At 45.2% G+C, this 19,398-nt stretch overlaps 1 protein-coding gene across 4 annotated transcripts in view; it reads left to right on the top strand.

Annotated features, from left to right (window-relative positions):
* The window catches only part of EPS15L1 (epidermal growth factor receptor pathway substrate 15 like 1), a 78,571-nt gene that overhangs the window by 44,845 nt on the left and 14,328 nt on the right, over positions 1 to 19,398 (top strand). For all 4 annotated transcript variants that reach the window (XM_034755089.1, XM_034755088.1, XM_034755091.1 and 1 more), the window contains one exon: positions 2,701 to 2,833. In XM_034755089.1, coding sequence (XP_034610980.1) covers positions 2,701 to 2,833 — 133 coding nt within the window. The remainder of the gene's footprint in view (positions 1 to 2,700; positions 2,834 to 19,398) is intronic.

Raw genomic sequence — 19,398 nt, 5'->3', positions numbered from 1 at the left:
GTTATTTACTTATTCCCATAATACAAGAACTAGGGGTCATCAAATGAAATTAATAGGCAGCAGGTTTAAAACAAATCAAAGGAAGAAGTTCTTCACACAGCGCACAGTCAACTTGTGGAACTCCTTACCTGAGAAAGTTGTGAAGGCTAGGACTATAACAGCGTTTAAAAGAGAACTGGATAAATTCATGGAGGTTAAGTCCATTAATGGCTATTAGCCAGGACGGTAAGGAATGGTGTCCCTAGCCTCCCTCTGTCAGAGGATGGAGATGGATGGCAGGAGAGAGATCACTTGATCAGTGCCTGTTAGGTTCACTCCCTCTGGGGCACCTGGCATTGGCCACTGTCGGTAGACAGGATACTGGGCTAGATGGACCTTTGGTCTGACCCGGTACGGCCTTTCTTATGTTCTTATGCAGTATAACAATGAATAAATCAGTGTGGAATCATTTTTTATATATTTATTTTTAAATGGTTGGCAGGGTCCTTTACGGGGGTGGGCTCTGGGAGGGAGTTTGGTTGTGGGGTGTGGGCTGGGATAGGGGGTTAGGGTGCAGGCTCTGGGAGGGATTTTGGGGGCAGGAGATTGGGGGGGCGGGAGAGGATGAGGGGTGCAGCATTTACCTTGGGCGGCTCCCGAAAGCAACACGCACACCCCTCTTGCAGCAGCTCCTAGGCAGAGGGTCAGAGAGGTCTCCACACACCGCTGCCCACAGGCACCACCCCTGCAGCTCCCATTTGGCCGTAGCTTGGGGTGGGGGTAGCGCGCAGACACACCTTCTTCTCCCCCCGCCCCCACGGGCCACAGGGATATGCCGTCTGCCAGTGGTGGCAGCGGGGGCCCTGGGCCCTTTTACATTGCTTGGGGGTGGTAGGTGGGGCCAGGGGAGAGACCCGGCTCCGAACTTTGAGAGCCGGGCCCCGTGATCTCATATTGGTGGAGCACGGGCCCATACAACTCGCCGCCCCTGCCCGCAACCCAGAGTCTGCTGGCACTGCTCAGCTGCTGGTGTCTGTTTGCTGTGTAGACAAACTTACTGAGGTCGTCTTCAGGCCTAGGAAAGGTGGAACAGATTGTTTAGCATAAGTAGTTAGCACATATTATAAGGGACCACTCAAGGTAGAATGGCCTGTTAACGCCTCTGCAGTCATAGGACAAAAAGGGGGGGTTAGTGGGTTACAGATAGTTGTAATAAGTCATAAATCCAGTGTCACTGTTTAGTCCATGATTTTTAGTGTCTAGCAGAGTAATGAATTTAAGCTCTCAGGCTCTTCTTTTGAAACGGCAATGCAGGTTTCCTTTCAGGATGCGGACTGATAGGTCAGATATAGAGTGATCATTTTGTGAAAAGTGTTCACCCACAGATGATAGGGTGTTCTTCTCTTTTATCATTTTCTTGTGTGAGTTCATTTGAGAGCATAGTGATTGTCTTGTTTCACCCCCATAGTAGTTGGGGCATTTAGTGCACTGGATGAGGTACACCACAAGTTGTGATAGGCATGTGTAGGATTCATGGATCTTGAGAGGTGTGTTTGGGATGATCATTGTAGCAGTGGAAATATGTCTGCAGGTTTTGCATCTCTTGTTCTGGCAGGGTTGTATGCTACAGATCTTTTAGTGTGCAGTAGAAGGGTCCATGGGGTCAGTTAGTGCACTAGAGATTTACACCCCAGCTTGCCATGTACTAACTCTATGTATAGACAAACCCTTAGGAACAAGTGTGTGTGTATGTGAACATAAAAGAAGTGTCAAGTATCAAAGGGGTAGCCGTGTTAGTCTGGATCTGTAAAAGCAGCAAAGAGTCCTGTGGCACCTTACAGACTAACAGACGTATAGGAGCATGAGCTTTCGTGGGTATTCACCCATGAAAGCTCATGCTCCTATACGTCTGTTAGTCTATAAGGTGCCTCAGGACTCTTTGCTGCATAAAAGCTGTGGTGTATAAAAGCTGTGATGTGACAGCTGTGAAATAGTCCTTTTTTTATATATGAAATTTTCAATTGGTATGTACACATTGAGTACATTTTACTGCATTCAGTACACCTCTATCCCAATATAACACGAATTCGGATAGAACGCAGTAAAGCAGTGCTCTGGGGGGGGCAGGGCTGCACACTCCGGTGGATCAAAGCAAGTTCAATATAACGCGGGAAGATTTTTTGGCTCCCGAGAACAGGTAGAGGTTACTCCAAATACCAGATTAGTTACTGTTTCTGTACAGAAGGATAAGATAAAAATCGGATTAAAATACAGTTTTATTTCCCATTCTTTCTCCTTATTATTCCCCAAGTGCCCTTTCTCTCTTGTCAGGATTTTTCTAGGGATAAAAATTGTAAAAAGTGCCTTAGGTGACTTAAGGTCTAAGTACCAATGAAAATTATTAGGAGTTAGGTGTTTTTGAAAATGGAACTCAGACTCCCTAGTCACTTAGAGGTTTTTAAGGTCAGGCTTGACAAAGCCATGGCTGGGATGATGTAGTTGGGGATTGGTCCTGCTTTGAGCAGGGAATTGGACTAGATGATCTCCTGAGGTCCCTTCCAACCCTGATATTCTATGATTCTAAGGTGCTTTTGTGAATTTTAGTCCTTATCATTTTTCTGAGTCAATTCAAACAGGAGTTAATAATTTTCAGTTACTTTCTATAAAGTTAACAGGTCATCTTCACTATCTGCATATGTTTACCTTTCCTTTATCTCGTAGCCCACAGCTTCAGACCCTTTCACCTCCTCTTTTGGAGGGATGGGATTCTCAGATGACCCTTTTAAAAGTAAGCCAGACACTCCAGCTCTCCCACCGAAGAAAAATGTTCCTCCACGACCCAAGCCACCTAGTGGTAAGTACATTTTTTTCCTAGTAGCCAATTCCCCCAGTTTTCCCATCTTCTTTGTCAAGATAAAGAGGAATTTACGATTTTCTGTCTTGTTGACCTCGGTCAGCCCAAATTCTAAGAAGATCAGTAGCTGATTCAGACCTGCAGTACTTGGGACTAAATATCAGATTTTCAGTAAATGGCAAGATGTGTCTACACATTTTTGCATTAGTTCAGTTCAGAGGTGCTTCTGAGAGTATGGGTCAGTTTCTGTTTGAGAGATACCTAAATGCGAATGAATCTACTGAATAGGTTGAGCTAAAACTATAAACCTTGTTTTAGTATGTTGTTCCGCTTCAGGTCATTTGCTGTCCCAAGATTTCATTTTCTAAGCCATTCAGATGCTGGTGAAATTGTTTTACAAATGGGAGACACTTCATAGCTGTTAGTTTCAAGTCCACTTTTATCAAGCTGTGGTATATTTCATTTTTGGTTAGCTCACAGAAAAAAGCATAATCCTGACACAAACATGCTTCCAGTTTGGTCTCTAAACTCTGGCACCAGATTTTCTGTAACATAAAAATGTATGGGTCAAGCATCCAGAATTTCTAGAAATACTTTTTTTTACTATGGTAACGAGCATTTTACAAGATCAAGATAGATATTGTAACTGTCACAGTTCAGGACAACTGAATGTGTATTTCCCCTCAATAGTCCAGCAAGGCACCCACTCTCAGGGTTCTAGCTCCCCAGCCATTGCCTTTCTTCGGCAGAGACCTGCGTCTGACTCCCTTCTGACCATGGTATTTCCAGGCTGCACTGTTCCCTGCCTTTACTGTGTTGTTCCCAGCAGAGATCAGGTGCCCAAACACACTAGTTTGCTTTCTCTTCAGAGATGGTTAAGAGTATGATTCCTCACAATTATAGATACCACACAGCTCTTTTTAAGCACGCTATATTATTCTTAAAATAAAAGCACTACAGAGGAAACATATTAAAAACAATAAAAGGTCCTATCTGCATGCTAATAAGCTTACCAGAGATCACACTAATTCTAACATGGGCTCTGGCAAGACCAGTCCTTCAACACCTCACCTTGAAATTTATGGTTTCAAGTTCATCATTGCTTCAGCTCAGAGTAAGCACTTGGGTACGTCCAGACTACCAGCTGTATTGGCGGATAGCGATCGATTTATTGGGAATCGATATATCTCGTCTCGTTAAGACGCAATATATCGATCCCCAAACGCGCTCCCTGTCGACTCCGGAACTCCACCGGAGCTAGCGGCGGTAGCGGAGTCGACGGGGGAGCCGCGGCCGTCAATCCCGGGATGGGAGGTAAGTCGGAATAAGATATGTCGACTTCAGCTACGGTATTCCTTAAGGGGCCTTGGTAGGCCAGGTCCTTCTAATATTTCCATAAGGATTGGGGCCCTCCATGAGAGGTTCTATCCATTTGCTGGATCAAGAAGGCAGCCCTGAGCCTGTTTAAGATAAGGCTGTTTATCCAAAAAGCTTTTCTTTGTCTGTTGGTCCTTGGAGAATCCAGTTTAATTGGTATATGCATATATCTCTCCAGGGGCTGGCTTCAAACAGCTGATAACTGGAGGAATTATATTAGCATCCCCTTCTTCTTAGAGGAGTTGCATACAATTCCACAATAGCACATACACAATTACATTTTTAAATAATCAACCCAGAGATATTAAACCTCATTCAGTAAGATTTCACTTAATTCAATAAATTTCATTTAGGATATTGCAGGAAATTGTCAGTCTGCCACAGTAACCCCCATACGTTTTAAGTGTGGGTCATACAGTTCCCTTACATTACATTTTGGTCTTGTCTGACACTTTTTCTTTGCAGTTCTCACACCTATTCAACTTACAAAGCAGAATTGCTTATTTGGTTGGCACTGCAGGTTAGCTAATCTCTACCTCCCCACTTAAAAAGAGGCAGCACCCTTATGGATGTACTCCAGATGGTACTGTAGGTTCTCATTTGTTGTAAACCATGCCTGTATCCCCAGACTGAAATCAGTGTTCGGGAAGTATTATTTAATAAAGCAAAATCTTTGTGCAAACAGTGGAATAAATTTAATTCTTGCCACCTTTATGGAATCCTGCATTAAAGCAGCCATTAAATCTTCTAACACTAGTTTTCAGCTGCCATTTTGGTTTTACTGCTCAGAAAGATCTGTTAGATACTTAAAAAAATTGGTTTCCAATTGATAAGGCATTTTGGAGCATTGCAGGTCTGAGTATTGATTAATACTGACCATCAAAAAGGATTGAGTAATTTTTAGCAAGGTCCTTGAAGCAGTTAGTCCCATAACTATCTACTTATAGGGTCTCTATCACCATAGTATCTAAGAGCCTTCCAAGAATTTAAAATAGAAATAATAATACATTACATATATAATAAAATAGACCACCAGAACACTGATGAGCAGTGAGAGAGAATATACTGTGCAACAAAAGGTAATCTCTTTGCCATCTAGAATGCTGCGTGTGGTGAAGTGTTGTATTTTTTTGTCAATTTTCATAGGAAGTATGTTATTGATTAGAGAATATTGTATTTGATCTTTCTTTCTGGAAAAGGGTCTGAACAAAATAATTCAAAATTTAAAAGGGATCTGTAAAGTGGAATGAGGCCAACAGATAATACAGATGAGGCGTATTTAGTGTTTTTTTTAAGTGTGGCTTCTTTCCATGTCTTCCTTGCCTAAACTTGATTATTCCTAGTAAATACAGTGTAATTCTAACAAAGACAGGGAATGGCAGTCAAAGATATTACCTTGATTTGTATCTCCTCCTCCACAAAGAAAGTTTTTATGCAGACTACCTTAGAAGGTGGTTGACTTAGAGTACTGCCTATTTTTCCTATATTTTCAGCTGTAATAGGCTACATTAATTTGAATTTATTTTGAATTTAGACAAGAGAACATTGCTTTTATTTAGCTTTTTGAAAGAGTAGCATCTTAAGTATCTGAATTTCTCCTGTTATGTGAATACAGAAAATTTACCAGGAGCAATGCTCTTCTGTTAGACTATAGAGGAAATAAAGTTGTTCTTTTGGAAAGCAAATGAGCCTCACGTACTAATGCACAGTTAAACTCCTCCCTTCCTTCCACACTGGCAATCATCAGTGGTTTCTTAAAACATGAGAAATTACATAGTAATGTTCTGTGATGCTTGCAAGAGATACAAATGAGTGTTATGATGGAAATCCTGTTCACAAAACAAGTAACAGAAGAGGAACTTCCGTTGTTTCTTACCTTGCTCGTTAGTCCGTTTAATTCAAAAACATGTATGTGGTAAAGATCTTTCTAAGAGGTGAACAAATATCAGTTCAGATCAGACAAATCTAAAACTTGGTCTTATTACTGTCAGTTTATACTCTTCCTTTATCATGTAGTTGATAAAACAAACACACAAACATTGTGTGAAAAGTACTTACGTGGTTTGTATGTACCTTATCCCTTCGTTATTCAGAAAAAATAAAGTACCAATAAAAGGTCTCTAGCTATCCTTAGCTAGAGGACACAAACACTATGATTTCTACTTGAACTGAACTGATTTGTGCAAAATTGGTCTTGTGCCAGATTCACCTCTGCAGGCACAGGGGTGATATGCATTGGCTTGCCCCTGTCCCTGTGATTCATCCCAGCAGAGGCCAGCAGCAATGTCACTACTGCCTTCCCCACTGGTTTCTGTCTAAGGAGTGTTGGAGCCCATCTTGTGGAGGCTGCCCTAGAAATGCAGTGAATCAGCACATTCATTCTTCTTCGAGTGCTTGCTCATATCCATTCCATTAGGTGTGTGCGCGCCGCGTGCACGATCGTCGGAAGATTTTCTACCCTAGCAACACCGGCGGGTCGGCTGTGGAGCCCCCTAGAGTGGCGCCTTCATGGCGCTGAATATATACCCCAGCCGACCCGGCGCCCCCTCAGTTCCTTCTTACCGCCCCTGACGGTCGTTGGAACTGTGGAGCGCGGCATAGCTGATCTCCACTCTCCCTAGCTTCGTTCGTTATTAGCAGTTATAGTTAGTTACAGTTTTAGTGTTAAATAGTTAAAATAGTTCATAGAAGTTGTTTAGTTGTTATACTAGTTTAGGGGATTAAGGGGGTCGTCTCCCCCTTTCTCCCCCGGCCGCGGGTCCGGGCTCATGCCCAAAGCTCCCGGCTTCAAGCAGTGCGCCTCCTGCGCTAAACATATGCCCACGAGCGACCCGCACGACTCCTGTCTGAAGTGCCTGGGAGAGTCCCATCAAACAGATAAGTGCAAGATCTGTAAGGCCTTCAGACCAAGGACCAAGAAGGAGCGGGACTTTCGGCTCCGGCAACTTCTGATGGAGGCGGCACTTAGTCCTGACGCTCCATCTACAAGTCAGGCCCCAGCACCTAGCGCCTCGGTGCGCAGTGCCCCGGCGGCACCGGCCACGACGACCACGCGAGTGGCGTCGGACAAGCCTCCCCGGCACCGGACCTTGTCGGCACCGCAAGCACAGCAAGTGCCTAGGCGCCGTTCATTATCCCCAGGGCATAAAAAAGCCCATAAGACGGGGGCCTCCGTGCCGAAGACGCCGGCTCCCCCAGTGCCGGGGGTAGAGCCGCGTCCGCCGGTGGAGCACCGGAAACAGGTGCCTCCAGCACCGTCGACTCCGGCGCCGAAGCCGTTGAGTCCGGTGCAGATAGGGTCTCCACCGAGACCGGCGGTTATACAGTGCCTCCCGTCGACTCCGGAGACCTTCAAGGCGGCGAGAGACTTAATAGCTCTCACAGAGCCGGCACCGCCCCAACCACCGGCACCGAAGGCACCGTTGACTCGCCCGGTCCAGTCGAGGGGGAAACCTGCCTTGATGCGCCCTCCATCGCAAGGGCTGGAACCTCGGCACCGATCCAGGTCCCGAAGCAGGTCCCCACGCCGCTCGCAGTCCCGGCACCGAATATCGCCTCGGCACCGGTCGTACTCGCGGCCAAGATCTTCTTCGCGGCACCGCTCTACGTCTCGGCACCGCTATGATCGTCGGCACCGATCAACGTCGAGACGTAGTTCTCGGCACCGCTACGGTCGACGCTCGACGTCGAGAGGCCGCTCCCGGCACCGGGCATACTCCAGGTCCTCGTCGAGGTCCAGATCTGACTCCCGGCACCGACGAGGTCATCGGCACCGGTCGCGGTCCCGGCACCGATCGCCGGCACCGCGTAGAGATAGATCATCTCCGGACCGGCACCGTGCGGCACCGCAGCCCACGGGAATCGTCTCGACGCTCTCGGCACCGCCGTGGCCATCGAGATCGGTGTCCCACTCCTCGGAGGACCTCTCGAGATCGGCATATCCCCCTCAAGGGCAAGCCGAGGAACAGGACTTGGGCCATTGGCGGGAGATGACAGAGGACCATTCTCATGGCCCATCTCACTGGTCGTTCTGGACCCCGTGGGCGTACCATCAGGAGCAAGGGGCTCCAATACCCTCGACCTCTCGCTCGAGTCACTCCGTCAGAAGGGCCCCGGAGTCCACCATCTCTCGGCCTCCACCAGGGGACATGGAGGCTTCCGTGTCCGCACCGCCTGACGCCCTGGACCCAGGCGCAGGTGATGCTCCGGCCCAGGAACAGGGAGACCAGGACCAGCCTTTGGATCCTGTTCCACCGGAGGCATCTTCCTCTTCTTCGCCGGACGAGGCAGTGGCGGGCACATCGTGCACGGGCCCACCTCCAATAGATCTTCGGGCTCACCAGGATCTTCTGCGCAGGATGGCCCGTAATATGGACCTGCAGGCGGAGGAGGTAGTGGAGGTGCACGACCCAATAGTGAATATCCTCGGAGCGGATGCCCCATCGAGGGTAGCGTTACCCCTGATCCGCACGATACAATCTAATGCGGATACGATATGGCAAACTCCTGCCTCTATCCCACCCACAGCGAGAGGGGTGGAAAGGAAATACTTTGTCCCATCTAAGGACTACGGGTACTTGTATACCCACCCCCAACCGTGTTCACTGGTGGTGGCATCAGTGAACGCACGAGAGCGACACGGCCAGCAGGCTGCAGCGCCTAAATCAAAAGAGGCTAAGCGGCTCGATTTGTTTGGCCGTAAGGTTTACTCAGCCGGAGGGCTGCAACTTAGAGCGGCGAACCAACAGGCGCTACTGAGCCGCTACAATTTTAACTCCTGGAACTCTATGGGGAAGTTTAAGGAGTTGATTCCCCAAGAGTCCAGGGAAGAGTTTGGAGCCATGGTAGAGGAAGGTAAGAAGGTGGCTCGAACCTCCTTGCAGGCCTCCTTGGACATAGCAGACTCGGCTGCGCGGACCCTGGCTTCGGGTATCGCTATGCGGAGGATCTCCTGGCTCCAGGTCTCGGGTTTGCCTCCGGAGCTGCAGCAAACCCTACAGGATCTGCCCTTTGAGGGACATGGATTGTTCTCGGACAAAACGGACTCTCGCCTGCAGAGCCTCAAGGACTCGAGAACAATCATGCGCTCCCTCGGGATGCATGTTGTGGGCCCTCAGCGCAGGCCATTTAGGCCGCAGCCTCAGCGCTTCTACCCCCCCCCGCCTCGCCAGAGACAAGACTCGGCCCGGAGGCGAGGGCGAGGTGGTAGGAGAAGGTGGACCGGCCCTCAACCCGGCCAGAACCAAGGGCCACCTAGACCACCTTCAGGACCCAGGCAGAACTTTTGAAGGTGCGGTCGAGGACGGCGCCCCAGTCATCCACCAGGATCCAGCCCCCTACTTTCGGGATCGCCTCTCCCACTTCCACCGTGCCTGGTCCCTTATAACTTCGGACCGTTGGGTCCTCTGCACGGTGGAGAGGGGATATGCTATCCAGTTTTCTTCTATCCCCCCCTCCCACCCCCCTTCCCCGTCCCTCTTCAGGGACCCTTCTCACGAGCAACTTCTTATACAGGAGGTCTCTACGCTCCTGGCCTTGGGGGCCATAGAGGAGGTTCCGATAGAGTTAAGGGGCAGGGGATTCTATTCCCGTTACTTCCTGATCCCCAAGTCCAAAGGAGGTCTGCGGCCCATCTTGGACTTGCGCGAACTCAACAAATTCGTAGTAAAGTTGAAGTTCCGCATGGTCTCTTTGGGGGCCATTATCCCTTCCCTCGATCCTGGAGACTGGTTCGCCGCCCTCGACATGAAAGACGCATACTTTCACATCACAATTTACCCACCTCACAGACGCTTCCTGCGATTCGTGGTAAACACGGTGCACTACCAGTTTGCAGTCCTTCCCTTCGGCCTATCCTCGGCCCCAAGAGTGTTCACGAAATGTATGGCTGTCGTGGCAGCGTACCTTCGTCGACAGGGGATACAGGTGTTCCCGTACCTAGACGACTGGCTGGTACGCGGTCGCACCAAGGAGCAAGTTCAAGCTCACGTCCACACAATAGTGCACACATTCAACGAGTTGGGCATCCTACTCAACAAGGACAAATCCACTCTAGAACCTACCCAGAGAATAGAATTCATCGGAGCAGTTCTCGACTCCAAACGTGCACAAGCCATCCTGCCAGACAACCGCTTTGGCACCATCACGAACCTCATTCAAGGGCTACAGGCCTTCTCAACTACCACGGTGAGGTCGTGCCTTACCCTGCTGGGTCACATGGCTTCCTGCACGTACGTAACCAGGCATGCCAGACTTCGGCTTCGCCCACTCCAGACCTGGGTGTCATCAATATACCGTCCACATCGGGACAGCCTGAACATGGTGGTCACGGTCCCGAACTCGGTCCTGGCCTCCCTCACCTGGTGGCTAGATCACAATGTGGTCTGCGAGGGGATGCCATTTCACGCCCCACAACCTTCTCTGCACCTGGTCACGGACGCGTCATCTCTGGGTTGGGGCGCCCATCTCAACGAACACCATACCCAGGGCCTGTGGACTGCACCCCAGCTAGCCCTGCATATCAATGTTCGGGAATTGATGGCGGTGCGCCTGGCGTGCCAGGCATTCCTCAATCTCCTACGTGGCCGTTGTGTGTTAGTTCTCATCGACAACACCACGGCCATGTTTTACATCAACAAGCAAGGAGGAGCACGTTCGTCAATTCTATGCCAAGAGGCCATTCGCCTGTGGGACTTCTGCATCGCCCACTCAATCCATCTCACGGCATCGTTCCTCCCTGGAGTCCAGAACACTCTAGTGGACCGACTCAGCAGGTCCTTCCAGACGCACGAGTGGTCTATCCGTCCGGACATCATACATTCCGTCTTCCAGAAGTGGGGGTTTCCCCAGATAGACCTGTTTGCATCCCGAGACAACAGGAAGTGCCACATGTTCTGCTCCCTACAAGGTCGAGCTCCGGGCTCCCTCTCGGATGCGTTTCTCCTTCCCTGGAAAGACCACCTGTTTTATGCCTTCCCTCCGTTTCCCCTGGTCCACAAGGTACTGCTCAAATTGCGCAGAGACCAGGCACAGGTAATTCTGGTCGCTCCAGCGTGGCCGAGACAACATTGGTACACCACACTGTTGGAACTCTCGGTTCAGACACCGATCCCGCTTCCATTATGTCCGGATCTCATATCTCAGGACCACGGTCGGCTGCGTCACCCCGACCTGCAATCACTCCACCTCACGGCGTGGCTGCTTCATGGTTCACCCAGGCAGAGCGGCAATGCTCGCACTCTGTCCAACAGATCCTGCTGAGCAGTAGGAAGCCCTCAACACGGACCACGTACTTGGCCAAGTGGAAACGGTTCTCCTGTTGGTGCGAACAACGAGCCACGTCCCCGTTGCAGGCACCCATTCCTCTCATATTGGAATATCTCCTCTCCCTAAAACAGCAAGGGTTGGCGATATCTTCAATCAGAGTTCACCTGGCTGCTATATCAGCCTTTCACCCGGGGGAACTCGCGTCCTCGGTATTCTCTAACCCGATGGTTGTTAGATTCCTCAAGGGCTTAGACCGGACGTACCCACAACAGCGTCATCTCGTCCCGACGTGGGATCTCAATCTGGTTCTCTCCAAACTCACAGGTCCTCCGTTCGAGCCACTGGCCACCTGTTCACTTCTGTACCTATCCTGGAAGACAGCCTTCCTCGTAGCCATCACCTCAGCAAGGCGCGTTTCTGAACTCAGGGCGCTTACATCCGAGCCCCCTTATACCGTTTTCCATAAGGATAAAGTGCAGCTTCGTCCACATCCTGCCTTTCTCCCTAAGGTGGTTTCTCCATTTCATATCAACCAGGACATATTTCTCCCGGTCTTTTATCCCAAACCACATGCCACTCGCCAGGATCAACGTTTGCATTCCCTGGACGTGCGAAGGGCCCTGGCCTTCTATATTGACCGCACAAAGCACTTTAGAAAGACGACGCAACTCTTCGTTGCAGTGGCCGACCGAATGAAAGGCTCACCGGTCTCCTCACAACGCCTATCCTCCTGGATTACGTCTTGCATCCGGACTTGCTATGACCTGGCAGGTGTCTCAGCACCGCACCTCACCGCTCACTCCACGAGGGCCCAAGCCTCCTCGACTGCTTTCCTGGCACATGTTCCGATACAGGACATTTGTAGAGCGGCAGTTTGGTCATCAGTCCACACGTTTACAGCTCACTATGCACTAGTGCAACAGTCCAGGGACGATGCTGCATTCGGATCAGCGGTTTTGCACACAGCAATGTCTCACTCCGACCCCACCACCTAAGTTGGGCTTGGGAGTCACCTAATGGAATGGATATGAGCAAGCACTCGAAGAAGAAAAGACGGTTACTCACCGTTGTAACTGTTGTTCTTCGAGATGTGTTGCTCATATCCATTCCAAACCCGTCCCCCGTCCCCACTGTCAGAGTAGCCGGCAAGAAGGAACTGAGGGGGCGCCGGGTCGGCTGGGGTATATATTCAGCGCCATGAAGGCGCCACTCTAGGGGGCTCCACAGCCGACCCGCCGGTGTTGCTAGGGTAGAAAATCTTCCGACGATCGTGCACGCGGCGCGCACACACCTAATGGAATGGATATGAGCAACACATCTCGAAGAACAACAGTTACAACGGTGAGTAACCGTCTTTTATCTAGCCTGGTCTGATATCCACTTTTGGATCTGTGCTGGCTGGCTCAGAATCACCTGACGTGCCCCCTCAGACTGTATCTTGTTCTTGGTGAACTTTCTGCTATAACGAATCCATAGCCTGTGTTCAACTAGTTATATTTAATCACGCCCCTTGTATTAATTTCCCATTATATCTCATTAAACATAAATTACTTTGAAACTGGAATGCTCTCTGTCACTGTGATACGTGAGTACTGTCACTAGACTCTCCTTGATCTTCTGTCTTTGGTAAGGGATTTCAAAGGGGTCTCCAGAAATGCACCTGTAAAAAGACATATTTATACATGTAAATGGATAATTAGATTCCAAGACCAGAAGGGACTATTGTGATCATCTAGTATGGTGTCCTGTATAACACAGGCCATATTTATTGTTACACAATAAAAATGTATGCCTTATTTTGAGTCTGAATTTGTCTAGCTTCAGCTTCCAGCCATTGGATCGTGTTATACCTTTCTCTGCTAGATTAAAGAGCCCATTATTAAATATTTGTTCCCCATGTAGATACTTAGACTGTAATCAAGTCACCATTTAATCTTCTCTTTATTAAGCTAAATAGATTGACCTCTTTGAGTCTTTTGCTATAAGGCATGTTTTCTACGCCTTTAATCATTCTCAAGACTCTTTTCTGAACCCTCTCCAATTTATTAACATCCTTCTAGAAGTGTGGACACCAGAATTGGACACAGTATTCAGCAGCAGTGGCACCAGTGTCAAATATCCTCTCTCCTCCTCCTTGAGATTTCAGTTTATCCATCCCAGGATCATATTAGCTTTTTTGGTCACAGCGTCACACTGGGAGCTCATGTTCAGCTGATTATTCACCATGACCCCCAAATCTTTTTAAAATTCACTGCTTCCCACTGTACTGGCAGGTATTTCTGCTCATATATAGTCCATTGTTTGGGGTCACTGCTCTTGCATCTGAAAAGGGCAGGCAAGGGCAGGCAAACACAGCATACTGTCATGGGCCCTATAGTGCAGGTCCCCGAAATCCATATAATTTCATCCCTCCCCACTTTTTAAAAGAACCTCTTTAAATTGTTTCCCTAAAGTTGTTTCTTAGACTGTCCTTTATTAGCCTTATTTTTATCCCACACACATAAAAGGAGGACCTGTCGCTGAGCCTAGTTTAAGGGGCTATCAGAGTTAGTTTTTTGCCTGTTCAATGCAAATCAGGGTTGTGTTCATTGTTGACTAATAAACAGTAAATTACATTGATATTTTGGATGAAAGGTGCCATAGGTGAGCAATTTGAACTGTATTGTAAATGCTTTTAGAACATCCTTCTACTATCTTGATATCATTTGTAGATTCACAAATATACTTAATTTTATCTTTTATTCTCCTGTTGTAAGTAGCTCTTTGATTAGTAACACTGAGTGCTACAAACTTTAAGGCATTGTGTATTTCTTATGCTAGTACTGGATCCTGTAGAACTTACCTGTAATTAAAAAAGGAGGAAATTAAAAGCTGATCCACTGAAACCTGTCAGTTAAAATGTGCTGTCTGCAGGTTCTCACAGATTAACAATTACATGTTTTCTGCAATGAACTGCAGATTGAAATCAGTCAGAGTTCACCGCTAACTAGTTTCTAGGTAAAAGTTGTTGATTGCAAAAAAGAGAGAAACAGATTTTTTTTAAAGTACAGGAAGTTCCTGTGTGGGTGTCAGTGATTGGGTTATAAGTAAAATTCAATACTCTAGTGCTTTGATCGTGGGACCTGCTGCATTCACCCCACCCTTACCCACTTCCTTTAAATGCAGCACCATGCATTCCACATTGTGGTTTTAACAGTACTTCTAACCAGTGATATTAGTGGAAGAACCTTCACCACTAACCAGTGTGTAACCTTCAACCTCTTCTACATTTTTATTGCTTGCTTATAGTGATTGTGACTTTTTTAACCTTGAAAGAATATAAAAATCATAACATTTTGAAATAAAAATGTAATCTATTTATAAATGTGCCTTCTACTTACAAATGGCTATTGATATAGCATGCAGTATAAATTAATGCCTGTAATATTAATTTTTTAAAATAATTTCTGATCTCTCTAGTTTTCTCTCCTTTGTAAATTTGGAATTTGAATTAAATGTCTTGTGTCTCAATAACTAATCTATTTTTTATATGTACTAACTGTTGACATCTGCAGCGATAATGTATTTGACATTAGTATGCCACGCTTCCATGTTTTATTGGAACACTAACAAAGTAACAAATAGCTGGAAAATAATCACATAATATTTTAGAATTCAAGGGAGTAAGTGTTAAACTCAGTGTTAAATACAAGTTGCTTGGCTATCATTTGTTTAAAAATATAGATATTTAAATAAATATTAAGTGGGACTTCCCATTCGCGTGGACTAGTTGATGCCATATATTTTTGTTTACTTTTATATATGCTTGGTAAAATTTAAAACTATAGACTCGCACCGTAGCCAGAGAAATTAGCCAAGATTTTAGATTTTTTTTCATTCTGTATCTGTGAGTCTTGTCTACTATGGAAACTGTATTTATAAACTGGTATCTCAAAGGTTAGTGGTTAGCACCTCTGCCTTTGAGTGAAGGACTTTAATTCCGTTCCCACGTTGTTCTTATAATTAGTATTATTTCTGAGCTGTCAAAATATCACAAGAAATCCTGAGAAGACAAAAACTGTGAACCTCCCGCTGAGCTGGCTTCAACTAGGTATGACCTTGATCCTTCAAAGGGATCAACTTGTTGGCGCTCTGTTGGCTTCAACAGGATTCAGTGACAGCATTAAGGTCTACATAAGCGCATCCCTTTTCAGGACCAGAGCTTACAAGGACAATAAAATAAATAATTGACCTTTCCAAAGCAGATTTATTAAACATATTTGATTCTGAGACTCTTTTACATTTCTTTCAATTTCAAAGCATTAAGACCCTATCCTACTACCAATAAAGGCAGTAAAGTCTCCCATTGATTTCAGTAGCATCTGGATCAGGTCCTATGTGACCTTTTCCTCACCTCTTGAGCTGGCAGATGAATGCAGATGGTATCTGAACTTTGCAATGTGTAAAAAATGTGTCAAGAATCTTTTAAATACAATTTAAACCACATTTTTATCAGACTATTCTGCAAACTCCAAATTCAGTTGTGTACATTATTCCATCATCTGCAGGAAAGATACTTCCCTAACACTGAAGACAGGGGCTTTGCCGTAGCTTCTGCACATGTAAGTTAGTTGGAACAGGTTATGTCAACCACAGAAAAGAGCTCCCAAGAGCTGGAGGTGTGGGAAGATAGTCAGTCCCTAGGATCAGCTGTTTCCATTATTGTTCAGTTCATATGCTACATGGCTCTTATGGGCTGTTTAGGGGGCAGATATACCAGTTTTAACATCCCAAGTGTGAATTTCTCTTGAGAGAAAATGTGAACACAGGAGCTATATATGTATATGTATATACACCTCTACCCCAATATAACGCTGTCCTCAGGAGCCAAAAAATCTTACCGCATTATAGGTGAAACCGCATTATATCAAACTTGCCTTGATCTGCTGGAGTGCGCAGCCCCGCCCCCCTGGAGCGCTGCTTTACCGCGTTATATCCAAATTAGTGTTCTATCAGGTCATGTTATATCAGGATAGAGGTGTATATACATATCAGGTTTATCTAGACCATTCTGACATTGGTTGCTCTCTTCTATATTTGCAGCTTCCTCCTCCTTTATGTTAATGATAAATATAGCTATTTTTCAAATGTCACTTCTCTAAATCTAAGGTATTTTATGGTTTGACTATTTAACATCTTCTAAATCTTTTAAACCTGTAAAAATAGTTCAGGATTTAGTACTCTCAGTGTACAAAAGGGGTAAGGACCTTAGGTCAGCACTGCCTTTTGCCTTGCACAAGAACACTTTTAGTAGTGTTTTTTCCTCTCCTATCTCTCTCAATTGGATGGAAATTAGGACAAAATTTTGTTGACTTTCTTGGTAAAATATTGAAAACCAAGGTTGAATGCTATATGTCCTGTGGATACATTAGCCTAATGTACTTAAAAATTAGCCATATTTTTAATAAAAATCTTAATTGCCTGAACACTTAATACAAAAGGCTTATCTGAGCTCTTATCAGATTTTTATTATTTAGGCTAAATTCTTTGCTGACTTGCATCCAATGCAATATCACTCGGCACAGGATTTGGCCTATGTATTTCTTCAGATTACTTTTAAGAAGACAATACTTGTTTTCGATGTGAAACAATTAATTATTAATTATGTAGTATAGTTGAAATAAAGAATTTACACTGAGCAAATTAACAAGACAAAAGCAAATACTAAAATTTTATGTTCCTCTTTACTTGCAGCAGTACTTTATTTACTTGTGTTTATTCAAACCACATGGATGGATGGCTTCCTTTGGGAGGCAGGAAGAATATAAAATAGCTTTATTTAATTAGGTCCTCAACCAAAAAAAGTATTGACCTTATTCCCACTCATAGCTAAGTACCTCTGGTTTTGCAGAGCTTTGGAACCTTCTGGATGCATGTTTGGAATAGCATGGATGCCTGCTCATGGCTCTGTAAGTTGGTGCCTATGATTATAAAAAGGTGGTGCCCAGTCATCTCAATTCCTCCTCCTTTGTGGCTGTGAGCAGGAACCTCAGCTTTAGAGTTGGTGACTGACAGGAAGGCATATTTTTTTCATGACTTCCAGAAGACCTGACAGTTAGGTTACAATACAGGCATCCCTTGTTGTGTAGGATAAGTGACTCATGTGTGGAGCAGCTGGCCCAGCCACAAACTAGAAATTCCATTCACGTTTTGATTCTGTTGTTTATGGTGATCTCTTACACTGAAGATGATAGTTCAGTACTAATTGATGAAGCAAGTTGTTCAGAAGATAATTTACCTGTTCATTTTTCCCTATCATAACAAAATGATACAGCAGTAACAACTTGCAGTCAAGGTTGCATAATGATTTCTGTTCTAACCTCCTCTTTTCAAAGGTTCATAACTTTTGGAAATTTTCACTTTTCCAGATAATTTTTTTCAAGTCTAATGTCTTTCAAAGGGGTGCCTGTTTTGTTTTGTTAAGTTTAAGTAAAAGCGGTTACAAAAATTTTGAATACAAGGAGAGGGAGGGAAACGTGTATATATACTTTTTTCATTTTATGAACAGCTCTACAGCCAAAATAGTTGAGAGTCTGAAATATGTCAAGGAAATAGCCTTTGCTGAGGAGAAATGTCTGAGTGTTCTGAAAAAATTAGTTTTGGTTTTACTGAGTTATGATCACATACTGAAAATGTGTAGTCCATTTGTACTCCTTTTTCTATAAGCTTGTAAAGTGGCCAGCTAAGGAAAGATGTATTCCACGTCTGTGGACTGGATGGATAATTTAGCTGCTTAGAAACAAGTTAGGACGGACTACTGAGCAGTTGGTAAAGTGCTAGGGAGGAGCCATGCTGTGATGCACTTTACAAACTCTATAGTCCCCAAGGCTTGCATGAATGGGGCTTCCTCTTGCATATCTGAGTTGTATGAGACAGGAATCCAGGTACTGTCGCAAGTAGTGTCCAAATTATGGATTTTACACTCATTACTGCCAATTTTTCTACAAACTAGCAGAAATCTGAAATCCTGGATAGTGAACCTTCTACTCTTTATTATTTTTTCCACCCTAGAAAGTTTCACTCAAAAAGCTACTTCGGGTACATTTAAAGTTGCATATATAAGCGCTTAAATCAGGCTCTGCTAAATTTAATGTGATATGTGTAATCTTAATTCTCTACCCCGTGTGCGCGTGTGTATATGCATTATTATAATTATATGGTCACACACTCTTTATCGTGTAATACAGTAAAATATCTTTTTTATTGTTTTTGTATTTCTGAGAGAAATGTTAGGCTCAGACCCTAAATGGACAATCTAACAAAATCTAACAGAAAAGATCAAGGTCTTCACTTCTGCATAAATGTGTTGCTACTCCATCCTACTGTTTCATTGATAAGCCAAATTCTATAATAGCACACTACACCAGTGCTGCCTCAGTAAGATACTGAGAATAAATATTCACCCTGAACTCCAGTGTTGCCTCTAAACAACCACCCATGTCACTTGCCTTAAAGCTGGTCTTGGGGTATGAAATTAAGATAAGCGCTTAGTATGGGTGGAGTTCATTACTAAGTTAACAGCATTTACTGTGGTGAACAAAATGGTTTATCATCTTTTTGCTGAAGTGAGTCCTCTGTGTGGTTTAGGTGCACCACTTGGGTAACTGCTGAAACTGCTGTGGTTTCAGAACAGGACCTGTTTTGCTTTTTGTAAAGCTTTTTTCCCTGAAACTGTTAGCTAAAATACTAACATAATAAAAAAGAACTGCAAATGTTTATTTGCATTTTCCTACTTCCAAACCTGAAAAGGCATTTTCTTATATGAATTTGATTGTAAAACTGCACATTTATTTAATCTCAAAGGAATCAAAGTTGAAACTGTCCTCTTTACTAAATCATCATTAACAACATATGTTTACCAATATTTCTGTTAACATTGTTTG

This window comes from Trachemys scripta, chromosome 22 (genome assembly GCF_013100865.1).
Source record: "Trachemys scripta elegans isolate TJP31775 chromosome 22, CAS_Tse_1.0, whole genome shotgun sequence".
Classification (NCBI taxonomy): domain Eukaryota; kingdom Metazoa; phylum Chordata; order Testudines; family Emydidae; genus Trachemys; species Trachemys scripta.
This window is presented reverse-complemented; position numbering and strand designations above follow the sequence as displayed.